The 16176-nt window shown below is 40.5% G+C and overlaps 2 protein-coding genes across 5 annotated transcripts in view; one reads left to right on the top strand and one right to left on the bottom strand.

The window, feature by feature from the left end:
• Nucleotides 1–16176, top strand: part of LOC145814026 (putative plastid-lipid-associated protein 12, chloroplastic) — a 57378-nt gene that overhangs the window by 13785 nt on the left and 27417 nt on the right. The window lies entirely within an intron of this gene.
• Nucleotides 650–16088, bottom strand: LOC114278650 (uncharacterized). The gene is made up of 4 exons (XM_082910976.1): nt 16072–16088; nt 15687–15925; nt 15339–15598; nt 650–974 (listed from the first exon to the last, which is right to left on the bottom strand). Exons 1-4 carry the CDS (start codon nt 16086–16088, stop codon nt 897–899), a joined length of 594 nt encoding a protein of 197 aa, XP_082767102.1. The 3' UTR covers nt 650–896.

Below are 16176 nucleotides of genomic sequence, written 5' to 3'. Positions count from 1 at the left end.
ATCAATAACTAAATTTTTATTCAACAAGTAATCATTTGACAAATATTCATATGGATAAGAATTGTGTGCTCTACATGTTTAAATCACATATAAAAAAGTGTATTCTTTTTCTTTTTACCTTTTTTGCCCTTTTTCCAAGTTAACGATTTCATTTTTTAACTTTCAGTGTATTATTTACACCTTCACTATACATGCAACAAAGTTCCCTATGGCCTAATGCATAAGTTAACACATGTGTGAATGTTGGGACTGCATATTTCATTGTTCAGGTCACCATATCAGGCAAGGGGGGGAAAGGAATTAAATTTTAGAACATAATTAAAACATTCATGTGCTTAAGGTGTCTTGTTGAAATCAATAAAAAATAGTAATAATAAACAAAAATATTAAAATGATAGTATGTGAAGATTGAAACTTGTACTGAAGACCTGTGTCCAACTGACACTAGAATTTAGACTATCTCTGATTCAGTAATCATTTGTTATATTTGTATCTTTTGTGTGGTGATTATGGGACTGAACAATCAGATACTTGGGATAGCCAATCTCATAACATTTAGGATAATTAGGTCACTCTAGCTTACTTGGTTTATCATGTTAGAATGTGTGGTTGTCAAACTCTAAAGATCAAAGGACCGAAAATCAGTAGATCATGCAAATTCCTTCTGATTACCATTTGAGGACCATTTGGTTCTAAGTTTGCAACAAATGGGGTCAGATCCCAACTATGAATTTTAGATCACATGCTATAGGAAAAGGACTTGCGAAACAACTTGGGCACCTACCCATTTAGGTTCTAGGATATAAGGCATACCTTAGTCCTTGCATAGTAACTAAGGCCAGCTTAGCGCATAATTTAAGTTGCTTGTGGTCCAGTGAAGAAAACCAATGCTTAGTTTACTTTAGAGGCAGAAACTTGAGAACCAATATTTGTTCTTTATCTCCAATCGCCGCCAAAGCATTTTGCATGCATAGCTGTTAATTGAGATATTGTAATATTAGGAGCAATTCATTAGTTTAAACTGCACATGGGTTTTATTGCTACTTAATAATGGTCTCAAGATAAATGAAAACAAAACAAGATACAAAAAGAAACCGAACCAAGCCTTGTGTGTCACTTAGGTTGGGTCAGCTACATGCATCCCTTTTTGCCATCCACTCTATCAATGTAGAGAGATAGATAGTATATTAAATATAGTTAGATAACAGTTAACTAATGGGTCTGTTACACCGCCTCATTATCTTCCCACCTGTATATATTTATGAGGCATCTTGGAATAGGCTCCAGCTGTATATATTCTTTTTGTCTATATATTTGTCTTTGAGGTTGTGGTGGAGGGTAATTAGGCCCTCTATATCTTTCCATTATTGTTTGTTTGCTATTCTTCATTCTCTACTCAAATATATTATAGCTTTACTATCAATGGCTTTATGCTCAATTAAATTAACTAAATCCATATCATTGTTACTATTGCATTTCATGTTAGAACACAGAAAACGAAAGTGGGCAGTAGTGTGAGTCTTCGTAAAGAATCGGCCAGCTAGAGAGAGGAGGGAACAAAAGGGAGAGTAAGAGTGTCAGCCTGAAGATGATGCTGAACAAAATGACAGTCTATCTCAATGTGTTTCGTACTCTTATGAAAAGCCGAGTTATGGGCAATCTGAATAGCACTTTGATTGTCATAGTGAAATGGAGTTGAGAAAGATACTCCCATATCAAAAAGAAGCCATCGAAGCCAAGCCACTTTAGAAGTAGCATGAGCCATGGCATAATATTTAGCTTCAGCGGTGGAGCAAGCAACCACAGATTGTTTCTTACTTTCCAAGAGATAAGAGAATCTCCAAGAAAAACACAGAAACCAGAGGTAGACTTGTGATCAAAGATATCACTAGCCCAATCAGTATCAACATAGGCACAAAGAGTCAAATCCGAAGATGAAGGCAATAATAAGCATTGCAACAAGATACTCTGAATGTAGTGAAGAGCACGTAACAAGGCAACCCAATGGGTGGAATGAGGAGCGGAGACAAATTGGCTAAGAATGTGCACAGTATAAGAAAGATCCAGGCGAGTCACAGTAAGGTAAACAAGACAACCAACCAACTCACAATATATAGTAAGATTCTTAAGAAGAACCCCATCAGAAGTAGAAAACTTAGCGTGCAATTAAATAGGAGTATCCATTGTCTTGGCATCAATGAGATTGATATGAGAGGATATCACTGTAAGTTTTCTGAATGAAACTGTATTTTAGATTGAATTAATTGAGCAAAGAATACATCACTTATATAGAACACTAATTCCTAATCCTAAACTAATGCAACACTGAATATGATTCTAATAGATATAGAACACCAAGTCCTAATCCTAAAAGGAAAAAGACTAAATATAGGCATGCGAATATAGGCATATTCTCACACCCCCGCTCAAACTCAAGGTGTTTTAGCAGGAAACACGGAGAGTTTGTCAAGAAAAAACCGAAACCGAGCAATGGTGTGAGTCTTGGTGAAAAAGTCAGCAAGTTGCAGAGCTGAAGGGACAAAAGAAAGCGATATAAAGCCAGACTATAGATGTTGACGGATGAAATGACAATCAATCTCAATATGTTTTGTCCATTCATGGAAGACAATGTTATTAGCAATTTAAATAGCACTTCGGTTGTCATAATAGAGAAGTCGGGGAAGACTACGGGATGCCCAAGTTAGATAAGAGACCACGAAGCCAAACAATTTCAACAGCAGCATGAGCCATAGCACGATATTCAGCTTCGGCAGTAGAACGGGCAACAACAGTTTGTTTCTTGCTTTTCTAAGAAATTAGGGAATTGCCGAGAAACATACAAAAATCAGAAGTAGATTTACGATCATTAACATCACCAGCCCAATCAGCATCAGCATAGGCCACCAAATCTAAGGAAGAAGTAAAAGAGAATAGCAAGCCCTAAAAGATAGTACTGCGAAGATAGCGAAGGATCTGAAGCAAAACAGCCCAATGTGTAGAGTGAGAAGCAGAAACAAACTGACTAATCACATGGACAGCATAGGCAAGATCAGGGTGATTAACTGTCAAATAGACTAAGCAACCCACAAGCTCGTGATATAACGTAGGATCGTCCAGAGGAACACCATCAGTAGTGTTGAGCCTCACATTAAGCTCAATGGGGGTATCAGAAAGCTTAGTGTCAATAAGTCTGGTACGATGGATAACGTCATTGGCATACTTAGCCTGGGACAGAAAGTAACCCTTAGAAGAAGAAGCCACCTCAATACCCAGAAAATACCGCAATGGTCCCAGATCCTTCATTTTGAAAGTGCGGAAGAGATACTGCTTGACCTCAGAGATAGCAGAAGCGTCAGAGCCAGTAATGATCATATCATCCACATATAGTAAAAGAGCAACAAAACCAGCCGAGGTATGTCTTAGAAATAAAGTAGAGTCAGAAGCGGAAGGATGAAACCTAAGCTCGGTAACAGCAGTCTGAAAGCGATCATATCAAGCACAAGGAGACTGCTTCAGACCATACAGAGCACGCCGAAGACAACAAACCTGACCAGAGGAATGGTGAAGACCAAGGGGAGGACGTATGTAAACCTCCTCAGTGAGATGGCCATTAAGAAAAGCATTCTTAACATCCATCTGCTAAGAAGGCCAAGAACGAATAGCAGCGACAGAGATCAAAGTACGGACAATAGTCATCTTAGCAACAGGAGCAAACGTCTCCTCATAATCAATGCCATATTCCTGGGAGAAACCATTGGCAACCAGACGAGCTTTGTAGCGCTCAAGAGAACCATCAGAATGAGTCTTGACTTTGTAGACCCATTTGCAACCAATCAGATTCTTACTAGCAGAAAAAAAAGAACTAACTCCCAAGTACTAGTTTTCTATTGAGAAAACAACTCATCCTCCATGGCGTGAACCTAATGAGGATCCTGATAGGCCTCCTTGTCAGACTGAGGTTCTACAAAAGAGTGAATAGTAGACAAAAAGGTACGATAGGAAGCAGAAAAACAAGTATTAGACCAACCCAACCTGTTTAGAGGACGACGCGCTCGAGAAGGATATCGGTGTATCTCAAGATCAAAGTCATCAGAAGCAGGAGGATCAACAGCAGGGGCAGAGACAATTGGTGGAGGAGGAGCCTTACGATGAGAATAAACTGACAATGGAGGAGGAGAAGAAGTCGGAGGTGAAGAAGCAGCCAAAGGTAAAGCAGGAGGAGAAGATGGAACAAGTGCAGGAGGAGCTGTGGAGATGTACTCATCATATGGGACCTCAGAAGGAAATGGATCAATATGAATCAAATCCTCTTTGGAAACTGGCGCGGTGAGAGGAAGCTGAAAATAAGATAGATGTTCGAGAAAGGCAACATGGCGGGAGACATAAAGGCGACGGGAAACAAGGTCATAACAGTGATAATCTTTCTGAGTGAGACTGTAACCCAAAAAGACACATAAGACAGGCTAGGCACTAAGTTTGGTCCTATCTTTACGGGATAAAAGGACAAAACAAGCAGGCCCAAACACACGAAGGAGGGAGTAATTAGGAAGTTAAGAAAATAGAGCCTCATAAGGAGACTGACCAGAAACAAGCAGACCCAAGCTTTCGACCACATAGAGATCTCCAACTCTACGGCCGGTCCCAATCTATTCTTGGACACCCGATCCTGAAGACGACCCAAGCAAACCTGAATCAAGAGAGGTAAGAGCGGAGGCCAATGGGGATGGTTGAGAGGTGGAGAGGATATGCTGAAGTTGTGCAACCTGAGCACTCAAGAAAGCCAAGTCAGGATCGGGAGCCGGAGTAGATGCAGTGTAAGCTGCAAAAGGGCGGAAAGTACCTGAAGTAGGACCGCAGAACTATGTCTGGAAAGATGGAGCAGGCTGACATCCCTTCTTGGGACAGTTGTTCTTCTAATGACCCCTCTGATGGCAGAAAGCACACTCATCTGGCCCTAATGGTCCTTTCTTGGGTTTTACAGTGGCCTGAAGCTGATAAGGAGGTGGGGTTAATAACAAGGGAGGCTTGGCATGAGCCAAGAAGACAGAAGCAGGCAGAGTCTGACTGGTTGTCTTAAGACGGGTTTCCTCGGAGAGGAGCTCACGAACAATAGCATCCACAGAGGGAAGAGGAGATCGGTGAAGGATGCCACCTCGGATAGCCTCATATTGAGGGGAGAGAGCCATTAAGAACTGCACTAAACAACCCTGCTCTTGAAACTCAATACAAGCGTCAAGTATCTTAAGATTAGGTGGTTCCATAAGAGCTAACTGATCCCAGAGACCAATCATCTCAATATAGAAGTCTTGAATAGTTTGATCTCGCTGACGAGCACTCTGAATAGTTGTTTCCAACTCATACCGCTTGGCAAAGTTGAACTGCTGATAAACATCTAGTAAATAATCCCATACTTCCTTGGCAGTACTGTACTTGGAAAACGCCATTCCAATACGGTCATCCACAGAATTATGAAATCAAGTCAGAACTTGGGCATTATCATAATCCCAAGTGTCACAAGAAGGCAGATGCGCTTCTGCCTTCGGGTCCGATGGACGAGGAACATAATCAGAAACATAGCTCCTTTTTTTTTACCAAGAAGAAAATTCTTCATGACACTGGCCCAATAGGTATAATTGCCACCAGTGAGTTTATATTTGATGGCGTAGATTTTAGTATCCGACATTGTAATAAAACAAAGTTTGTAATAAACAGACTAGTATGGGGCTTTCGTGCAATAATCCTGAAATAGGGTTTTAAATAGAAATACCCTAAGGCCCGGTTCGTTTTGAGGTGTAGAGGGTGGGATGGGATTAGGATGGAGGTGGGGCCCATTTAGTGTTGTGTTTGTTTGTAAAATTGAGGAATGGATTAGGATAGAGGAGGGAATTAAGATGGAAGTTGGAAGGGGGATTTGGATGGAGGAGGTGAAGGTGATATTAGAAAAATAGTGAGGGGACTAGAATTTTTTTTTATTTTTTACATGTTGGGCATTTTTTTTTTTTTTAAACATTAATGTTTAATTTTTTGTATTTTTTTATTTGTTTTATTATTTTATATAAAAATAATTTAACAATTCCTACACTAACAACTATTATCAAAACAAATACAATTTTATTTAATCCCCTCACTATCAATCCCCTCACTAACAATCCCCTCATTATTAATCCTCTCACTATGAATCCCCTCCATTCTACCTCTGAGAATAAATGGGGCCTAAGTTGAAGCACAGAGAGAGAAAGACTGAAGTTGAGAATCGAATCAGACAGAGATCGTGAAGAAGAGAGAGGCAGACGAACCAGACTAACCAAAGAGTCGTAGTAGATAGCTGCGAATCGAATCAGAAAGAGGTCGCGAGGAAGAGAAGGGCCTTTGCGAGACAAACCAGATGAACCAGAGAGGGCTAGGGTTTCGAACCTTCACGAGTCTGGAGAGAGAGAAGTCGCGACTCCAATGGTAACAAACGAGTCAAACCAGAAAGGGCTGATGGTGATGACCCAGACAAACCAGAATGTCACCACTTAAGGCTGATGGTGATGACCCAGACAAACCTGAGTGTCACCACTTAGGGCTGATCACGAACCAGAAGAACCAAGGAGGGGTCAAGATCGATGACCCTTCGACCAGCGAATCACGATGGCAACAAGCGAAGCAGCTAGGGTTTAGAACCTAGCTCTGATACCATGTAAGTTTTCTGAACGAAACTGTATATTAGATTGAAGTAATTGAGCAAAGAATACATCACTTACATAGAACACTAATTCCTAATCCTAAACTAATACAACACTGAATATAATTCTAATAGATATAGAATACCAAGTCCTAATCCTAAAAGGAAAAAGACTAAATATAGGCATGCGAATATAGGAATATTCTCACAATCACTAGCATATTCAGTTTGAGAAAGAAGATACCCAATAGGAAAAGAGGCAACCTCAATACCAAGAAAATGTCAAAGAGACGCCAAATCCTTCATCTCAAAATTCTTGAAAAAGCTATTGTTTGACTTCTTGAATAGTACTAGAGTTGGACCCATTGATGATCATATCATCCACATATAGGAGGAGAAAAACAAGACTAGCAAAAGTATGAAAAACAAAAAGATCATCATGTAGCCTAGGACAAAAACCAATTTGGAGAACAACAGACTGAAACTGGTCATACCATACTTATAGAGACCATTTGAGACCATAGAGGGCACAACGAACATGGCAAACAAGACTTGGAAGATAAGAAAGACCAGGTGGAGGTCGCATATACACTTCCTCTACAAGATGTCCATTAAGAAAAGCATTCTTGACATCTAACTAAAACAAAGGCCATTGAAGGGCAACAACAATAGAGATAAGAGTACGAACTGTAGTTATCTTGGCAACAGGGGCAAAAGTCTCTTTGTAATCTATCCCATACTCTTGAGAAAACCCCTTAGCAACTAAATAGGCTTTGTAACGTTCCAAAGAACATCAAAAAGTCTTAACCTTGTAGACCCATTTGCAACTCACAAGATTCTTACCAACAAGCAATAGAACAAAGTCTCAAGTCTGAGTTTTAGCAAAAGCAGTTAACTCCTCATTCATGGCAATAACCTAATTCGGATCATGACAAGCTTCTTTGTAGGACCTGAGCTCATAATAAGTATGCAAACAAGAAAGAAAAGAATGATAGGAGGAAGAGAAAAACCAAGTCTTATTGAAGGATGACAGTCCCGAGTTGGATAACGAAATGTAGGAGGAGCGGGATCCAAAAGAATAAGGGGAGGAACAGTAGAGCTAGATGAAGAGAAGTTCGGAGGTGTTTTGCGATGCTTGTAAACTAGGAGAGAAGTATGCGAAGGAAAAGTGAAAGGTAATTTCTCTAGAAAGGTGACATGCCAAGACACATAGAGCTTTTTGGTCACATGATCATAACAATGGTAATCTTTTTGTTGAATACCATATCCCAAGAAAAAAAACTCAAGCCACGGCAAGAGCTAGGCTTGGAACAGTCCTGTTTGGGAAAAAGAACAAAATCGGTAGAACCCAATACATGAAGAAGAGAATAATTAAGAATCTCACCAAGGAGACGCTCATACGGAGAAGCAATTGAGAGAAGAGGGGTAGGCATGCGATTAAAAAGAAAGGCAACAGTAAGTACAGATTCCCCCCAAAAGACAGAAATAGCAAAATATGAGAGAAGAAGGGATCGAGCGGTGTCAAGCAGATGATGATGTTTTCTTTTAGATTGACTATTCTATCTAGGAGCATCAAAACAAGAGGATTGATGAATGGTACCGTGTGTAGCTAAGAACTTAGTAAACTCAAAAAGGAAGAACTCACCCCCAAATTAGAACGGGATGGTGGTATGAAAATCATAGTGAGTCTTAGAAAAATCAGATTTTTGGGCCAGTAAATCAACTCATGCAAACCGGCTATAGTCATCTTCAAATGATACATAATACTAGGAATCATCTTTTGTAGCAATTAGGGTAGGTCCCCACAAATTTATATGTACAATTGAAAAGGGGTTGAAGAAATAAAACTATTTTTAGGAATACCTAAGAGCAAACATATTTGCAAATCTACACCCACTGCATTATGAAATGTCACTAACAAAGATACAGCCTAAATGACCAGATTTCACTAAAAACTTCAAACGATCACTAGATAAATGCCCTAGTCGAGAATGCCAAAGGTAAAAAGGAGAGGACTAGTGATTTAAACAAAAAGAGGACATAGCAGTTGAAGGAGATGTCAGAGGGAGATGCAAGTGCTCCAAGACATAAAGTTCACCAACTCTACGCCCACGTCCAATTTGCCTCTTGGACACCTGATCTTATACAACATAATTAGGAGCAAAAAAGACAAAATCAAAACCCGAATCAGATAATTGACTAATAGATAGGAGACTTAGAGATAGTTGAGGAACATAAAAGACATAAGGAATGGTTAAAAGGGAAGAGGAGATAGAACCAATTGAACTAACAAACATAGGGGATCCATTAGCAGCAACAATCATAGCATGGGTCATATGGTGAGAACAACCAGAGTCATGAATCCATGTGGTAGAGAGAATGCATGAGGTAAAAAAACTATGCAAACCTGGTGAAGTGGTTGTCATACCAGAAGCCTAAGAAGAAATGTCCTGATGGGCAGCCATGAATGACGAAAATTGCTCAAACATAGATGAGAGAGAGGAGTCAAAGTCAGGTCAACTAGCACTAGAAATCCAGAGACACTGCAAACTACGATTGTCGAACTGAAGTAGGACTACTGTTGTGAAGAATTAAAGCTACGAACAGCGCTGCGATGTTGTTGCGAATTGGGAACAAGAAACCGAGATGATTGAAGGCTAAAGAGAGACAATTGAAGACTGAAGGCTAAGATAGATCAAAGAAACCAGTCGTGGGCTGAAGTCGAAGCAATGCGAGAATATGTTGTCTATTAAGAGTTAGGAAAGATTGTGGTGTAAATATTCTAATTGATTATATTTCCTTTTTCAATCATAGGTTTAGGACTATATAAACTGATGAACCCTTTGTAGATTCTACATAATTGAATATACAATTCAAAATCTTACATGATATCAGAGCCATCATCTTTGTTCTCTGATTCAAAACCCTAGAGTTCACCATTGTTCTCTGATTCGGCTCTCTCTCTCTCTCACGAATTCGTTGGTCGTTTTCTCAGTGCTTTGACTCATCTTCTCTCTGGTTTTAGTTGCTTCGTTTGGTCCAATCGTGACCTATTTGCTTCAAGAAAACCCAAAATCTTCTCCCTCTAGTTTGATTGTTCGTGTGACGGCTTCATCTGGTTTGACTGGGTGTGTGGTTCGCGAAGCTCCTCTTCCTCTCCATCGAAGGTTTCTCTCTCTCACGCGAAGGCTTGCGACCTCTGGTTCTATTCTCTCTCTTCTCTTTTGCTGATTCACAGTGTCAATCTAGTAAATAATGCTTTCATTTACACTTTAGCCCCTTCTGTTTGTTTGTGATTATCTGGTTACTTGGTATCAATTTTCGAGTTATTATACTTCGACCAATCATCTTTGTTTTATTACAATGTCGAACACCAAAATCCAAGCCATCAAATGCACACTCACTGGTGGCAATTATGCTTGAACAATTTTTTTCTTGGTCCGAAAAAATGGGTTATGTTTCTGGTTTTGTTCCTCGTCCATTGAACTCGAAAAAAGAAGGATATCTGACTTTCTATGATACTTAAGATTGTGATAATGCTCAAGTTCTGACCTGTTTTCATAATTTTGTGGATGACCTTATTGGAATGATTTTTTCCAAATACAATACTCCTAAGGAGGTGTGGGATTATTTACTGGGTGTTTATCAGCAGTTCAACTTTGCCAAGCAGTATTAGTTGAAAACAGCTATCCAGAGTGTTCGTCAGCAAGATCAGACTATTCAAGATTTTTATATTGAGATGACAGGTCCCTAGGATTAGTTGGCTCTCATGGAATCATCTAACCTCAAGGTACTAGACACTTATGTTGAGTTTCGGGAGCAGGATCGTTTAGTGCAGTTCTTAACAGCTCTCTCCCTTCAATATCAGGCTATCCGTGGTGGCAACTTTCACCGGTCTTCTCTTCCCTCTGTGGATGCTATTGTTTATGAGCTCCTCTCTCCGAGGAAACCCGTCTTAAGACAGCCCGTCAGACTCTCTTGCTCAGCCTCCTCTATTATCAATATCAACCCTAACTCCTCATCAACTTCAGGCCACAACGAAGCCTAAGAAGGGGCCATTAACTTCTGATGAGAGTGCCTTTTGCCATCAGAGGGGTCATTGGAAGCACAACTATCCCAAGAAGGGACGTCAGCCTGCTCCGTCTTCTCAGCTGCCTCAGATACAGTTCCAAGGTCCTGCTCCAAGTACTTTCTGGCCTCTTGCCGCTTATACTACATCTACTCCAGCTCCTAATCTTGACTTGGCTTCCTTGAGTGCTTAGCTTGCTCAGCTTCACAATATCTTGTCCACTTTTCAGCTATGCCCATCTGCCTCTACCCTTACCTCTCTTCGTTTAGGTTTGTCTGGGTCCTCTTCAAGTATCTCTTCTTCTGTCTGGCTTTTTGATTCTAATGCCTCTCATCATATGACTCCCTACATTTCCTTACTTCAAAACTATTTTCCCCCTCCCATTCGGATCACTATTCATACTGCTAATGGGTCTGGTATGTCTATTCTATCTATTAGGTCTGTCTTACCCTCTGCTATGTTTGCTGTTACTATTTCCTCTGTTCTTTATGTCCCTTAGCTATCTGTTAGTTTATTATTTATTAATCAACTTAATACTTTTGGTTTTGATATTATTCTTTCTTCTTCGAACTGTTGTGTGCAGGATCGGGTGTCCACGAAGTAGATTGGGACCGGCCATAGAGTTGGAGATCTCTATGTGGTAAAAAGCTTGCATCTCCATCCATCCACTTCTCCAGTTGCACTTTTCTCGTTTTAGTTAGATTCTCAATCAAGTTAGTTTTATTTATGGCATTCTCACCTAGGTCATTTGTCTGTTGACCACTTACGGTCTTTAGCCTAGACAGGATTGTTGGGTAAAGTTTTTCCTAGTCAAATTGATGAATGTCAGGGTTGTAAACTTGCTAAAATGTTTGTTTTACCATTTAATAAAAGTACTTTTATTTCTGTTTCTCTTTTTTCTCTTATGCATACTGATGTCTAGGGACCCTTCCCCGTTTTCACTACCAGGGGTTCTGTCTATTATGTGTCTTTTGTTTATGATTGCACTAGCTATACTTGGGTTTATCTTATGACTCATAAATCTGACTTCTACCCGATATACCATACCTTTCAGTCTATGATCACTACACAGTTTGGATCTAAAATTAAATTGTTACGGTCTGACTTGGGTGGGGAATTTTTTAGGTACCATTCACCGAACTTCCTGTATTGATACACCCATCCAAAATGGTCGTGCTAAGTATAAACACCGCCATCTCCTTGAGATAGCTAGGTCTCTCTTTATTTCTACCTTTGTTCTAACTCCTTTTTGGGGTGAAACAGTTCTTACTGTTGCTTTTTTTCTAAACCGTATGCCTACTCCCCTAATCTTTGGTCGTTCTCATTATGAGGCTCTGTTTTCCCAACTTTCCAATTACTCCCTCTTGCGTGTTTTTAGGTCTGCTTATTTTGTCTCTCTTCATAAAGATAGGACCAAACTTAGTGTCCGGTCTGTTCTGTGTCTTTTTGGGCTACAGTCTTGCCTAGAAAGGCTATTGCTGTTATGACCCTATTTCTCGTCACCTTTATGTCTCCCACTATGTTGCCTTTCTCGAATGTCTATATTACTTTCAACTTCCTCCTATCACTGCTCTGATTTTTAAAGAGGATTTGGTTCACATTGATTCATTTCCTTCTGAGGTTTCTCTTAATGAGTTCATCTCCACTATTTCCCATTAGCTTGTTCCTTCTATCACCTCGCTTGTTGAGTCCCTTTCCACTGTCCCCCATGAGTCTGTTCCCTCTTCTCCTCCTCCGTTGTTAGTCTATTCTCGTCACAAGGCTCTTCCTTCACCAGTTGTCTTTGCCCATGCTGCTGATCCTCCTGCCTCTGACGACTCTGATCTTGCCAATCGTAAGTATCCCCTCCATATCCATAACAGGTAGTCAAATTTGGTTTTGCTAAAGCATATTTTCTCCTTCATATTGCACCTTTTTGTCTACTATTCACTTTTTTTTAGAAATCCAGTCTTACAAGGAGGCCTATCAAGATCCTAATTGGATTCAAGTTATAATGGATGAGTTGTCTGCCTTGTAGAAGACTACTACTTAGAAGCTGTTTCCTTTGCCTGCTGGCAAGAATCTGATTGGTTGCAAATGGGTCTATAAAGTCAAGACTCATTCTAATGGTTCTCTTGAGCGCTACAAAACTCGCATGGTTGCCAAAGGTTTCTCAAAGGTTTCTTGTCGCTACTATTCATCATTGACCTCTTTATCAAATGAATGTTAAGAATGATTTCTTAATGGTCATCTCACTGAGGAGGTTTACATGCATCCTCCCCCTAGCCTTCACCATTCTTTTAGACAGGTTTGTCATTTTCGGCGTGCTTTGTGTAGTTTAGAGCAATCTCCTCGTGTTTGGTATGATTGCTTTCAAATAGTTATTACTGAGCTTGGGTTTCATTCTTGTGCCTAAGACTCTACTTTGTTTCTCCTCCACACCTCTGCTGGTTTTGTAAGCCTATTATTGTATGTGGATGATATGATCATCACTAGTTCTAACTCTTTTGTTATTTTTGAGGTCAAGCAGCATCTCTTTCGCACCTTCTAAATGAAAGATCTAGGCCTATTGCGATATTTTCTTGGTATTGAGGTTGCTTCCTCTCTTAAGGGCTACTTTTTGTCTCAAGCCAAGTATACCAATGAAATTATTCACCACGTCGGTCTTACTAACGCTAAGATTTTTGATACCCCATTGAGCATAATGTGAAGCTTAACACTATTGATGGTGGCCCTCTAGATGATCCTACTTTATATCTAGAGCTTGTGGATTTCTTAGTCTATCTGACAATTACTCGTCCCGATCTTGCTTATGCTATTCATGTGGTTAGCCAGTTCGTTTCTGCTCTTTGCTCTACATATTAGGCCACTTGTTTCGGATTCTTCTTTATCTTCATGGTACTATCTTTCAGGGCTTCTTGTTAGCTTCCACTTCTTCCTTGGACTTGGTGGCCTATGCTGATGCTAATTGAGCTAGTGATTTTAATGATCAAAAGTCTATTTCTGGTTTCTGTATGTTTGTTGGCGATTCCTTAATTTCTTAGAAAAATAAGAAACAAACTGTTGTTGCCCTTCTACTGCCAAAAGTAGGAATGGCAACGGGGCGGGGCGGGGCGGGGCCGGGGATCACCCTCCCCGTCCCCGATCCCCGATGGTGGAAATTTCTCCTTCCCCGGCCCCGATCCCCGACGGGGTACCAATCACCGCCCCCGCCCCCCGCCCCTAACGGGGATCGGGTTTTCCCGACCCTGAAGACTCCCCGACCAAAAAAAAAAAAAAAAAAAAAAAATGAACTCATTTCATCAACCACAACATCAACATCATCGACAACAACAACAACATCATCTTCATCATCTGGATCATCTTACATATTACAACAACAACAAAAATAACTCATATCGTCTTACATATTAGATCACCAACAGATCTGAGTATATTTATCAAAAAAAAAAAAAGATTTGCTTCATTATTTTCCAGATCTAAAGAACCAGATCTGTAGAACAAAAGCAAAAATCAAAGAGAGAGAAAGAGAGTCACGATTGAAGAGGAGATACCGTGAGAGAGAGGAGAGGAGATTCCGTGAGAGGGAGAGGAATTTCCGCCGCGATGCCGGTGAGAGAGGATGAGCCGTCGCCGTCGCCGTCGTATGTGTGAGAGAGAGTGGGAGGATTGGCGATGAGGGAGCACAGCAGCGGTGAGGGAGGAGCATCGTCGGTGAGAGAGAGGAGAGAGCAGCAGAGCCTCGTCGGTGAGAAAGAGGAGAGAGTAGAGCGTCCTCGGTTAGAGAGAGGAGAGAGCAGCAGCATATGAGTTAGTTTGAATGAGTGAGGGTAATGTTTTAGGTCTGGGTTTTATATATATATAGGGGTGAAATTGTAATTTTAATTCGGGGAACAAACCGGGGCGGGGGACAGGGGCGGGGCGGGGCTGGGCCAGGTACGGGGCTTGGACAGTTATCCCTGTCCCCGGTCCGAAATTGATCAGGGAGTGATTTTTTAATACCATCCCCGTCCCCGCTGGGATATTTTTTGGGGAAAAACCACTTATTTCGGGGTCGAGAGATCGGGTCCCCGTCGGGCCGGGTTTAAATTGCCATTCTTAGCCAAAAGCTGGGTATCGTGTTATGGCTCACGCTACTGCTAAAATTGTCTAGGTTCGTTGTCTCTGATCTGACTTGGGCATCCCTTAGTCTTCTCTGACCTCTCTCTATTGTGACAACCGTAATGCTATTTAGATTGCCCATAATACTATCTTTCATGAACAGATGAAGCATATTGAGATTGATTGTCATTTCGTCCGTCAGCATCTGCAGTCTAGCTCTATCTCGCTCCCTTTTATCACTTTGACTCTGCAACTGACTGATTTCTTTATCAAGACTTACACCACTACTAGGTTTTAATTTTTTCTTAGCAAACTCTCAATATTTTTAGTTAAAACACTTGAATTTGAGTAGGGATGTGAGAATATATTGTGTATATATTGTTTATTAGGAATTAGGAAAAATTGTGGTGTAAATATTTTTATTGATTATATTTCCTTTTTCAGTCATAGATTTAGGATTATATAAACTGATGAACCCTTTGTAAATTCTACACAATTGAATATACAATTAAGAAATCTTACAAGGTACACACCGGAGATGTCACGAAGGTAGCAAGACGTCACGCACAACCTTAATAGGGGGTTGTGAACAACTATAAGCACCAGATGAAGATCGCGAACAGCTTCAGGGCACCAGATGAAGGTGCGATTGCAACTAGAGCAGCGATGAGGGAGAAAGAGAACAACGAAAATGACCTGCGACAAGAGAGACAGCATCTGCAGAGATCTACGAATGGGCTGCAATGTCCTATGATGATGATGGTGGGTTGATTCCTGAGGAACTGCAAAGAACAGAGACAATAGCGAAGCAGAAGCAAAGTAAAGCAACAAAAGGGAAATCGGAGGGAGAGACAATGAGAGATGGAGGACCTGTTTCGATCGAATGGTTTAGAGAGTGAACCACGAACAATGGTCTGCGACAAAGAGAGAGAGACCATTGCGAGACGAGAGAGTGGGCACCAGCAAAGGCTTGCAAAGGGGCTGAAAGGGCCCGCAACTGCTCGAGACGACATACATCAGAAGCTAGGTCAGCCGTCTGTATGGCTTTAATACCAAGAAAAAATTTTGAGAGCAAAATACGTATGTATTGAATTGATAAAATGCAAAAGCTGCAAAGTACAATATAAATAGGTAAAAGCCAAAATCCTAAGGACCTAATTACAGAGACAAAGACTAAACTACCCTTAATGAAACGTAAAAGCCTAATTACAGATAATAAGACCAAACTACGCTGACTAAACTAAGTAATACGAACATAAACACATCACTCATTCTTTCTGTTACATCTATAGCTTAGGTCTTTGATAGAAATAAACCATCTTATCATGTCATCTCTCATCTTCAATTAGTACTTCGACCA

This window comes from Camellia sinensis, unplaced genomic scaffold (assembly GCF_055761805.1).
Source record: "Camellia sinensis isolate YWXY unplaced genomic scaffold, ASM5576180v1 Unanchor1, whole genome shotgun sequence".
Taxonomy (NCBI): Eukaryota; Viridiplantae; Streptophyta; class Magnoliopsida; order Ericales; family Theaceae; genus Camellia; species Camellia sinensis.
This window is presented reverse-complemented; position numbering and strand designations above follow the sequence as displayed.

Excerpts from the sequence above, each read along its gene's own strand:
- LOC114278650 (XM_082910976.1), bottom strand. Across the intron at positions 15,599-15,686 it reads AAACCATTCGATCGAAACAG|TTCCTCAGGAATCAACCCAC; the intron begins GTCCTCCATCTC and ends TGTTCTTTGCAG. Across the intron at positions 975-15,338 it reads ACATCTCCGGTGTGTACCTT|CTATGCATGCAAAATGCTTT; the intron begins GTAAGATTTCTT and ends CTCAATTAACAG.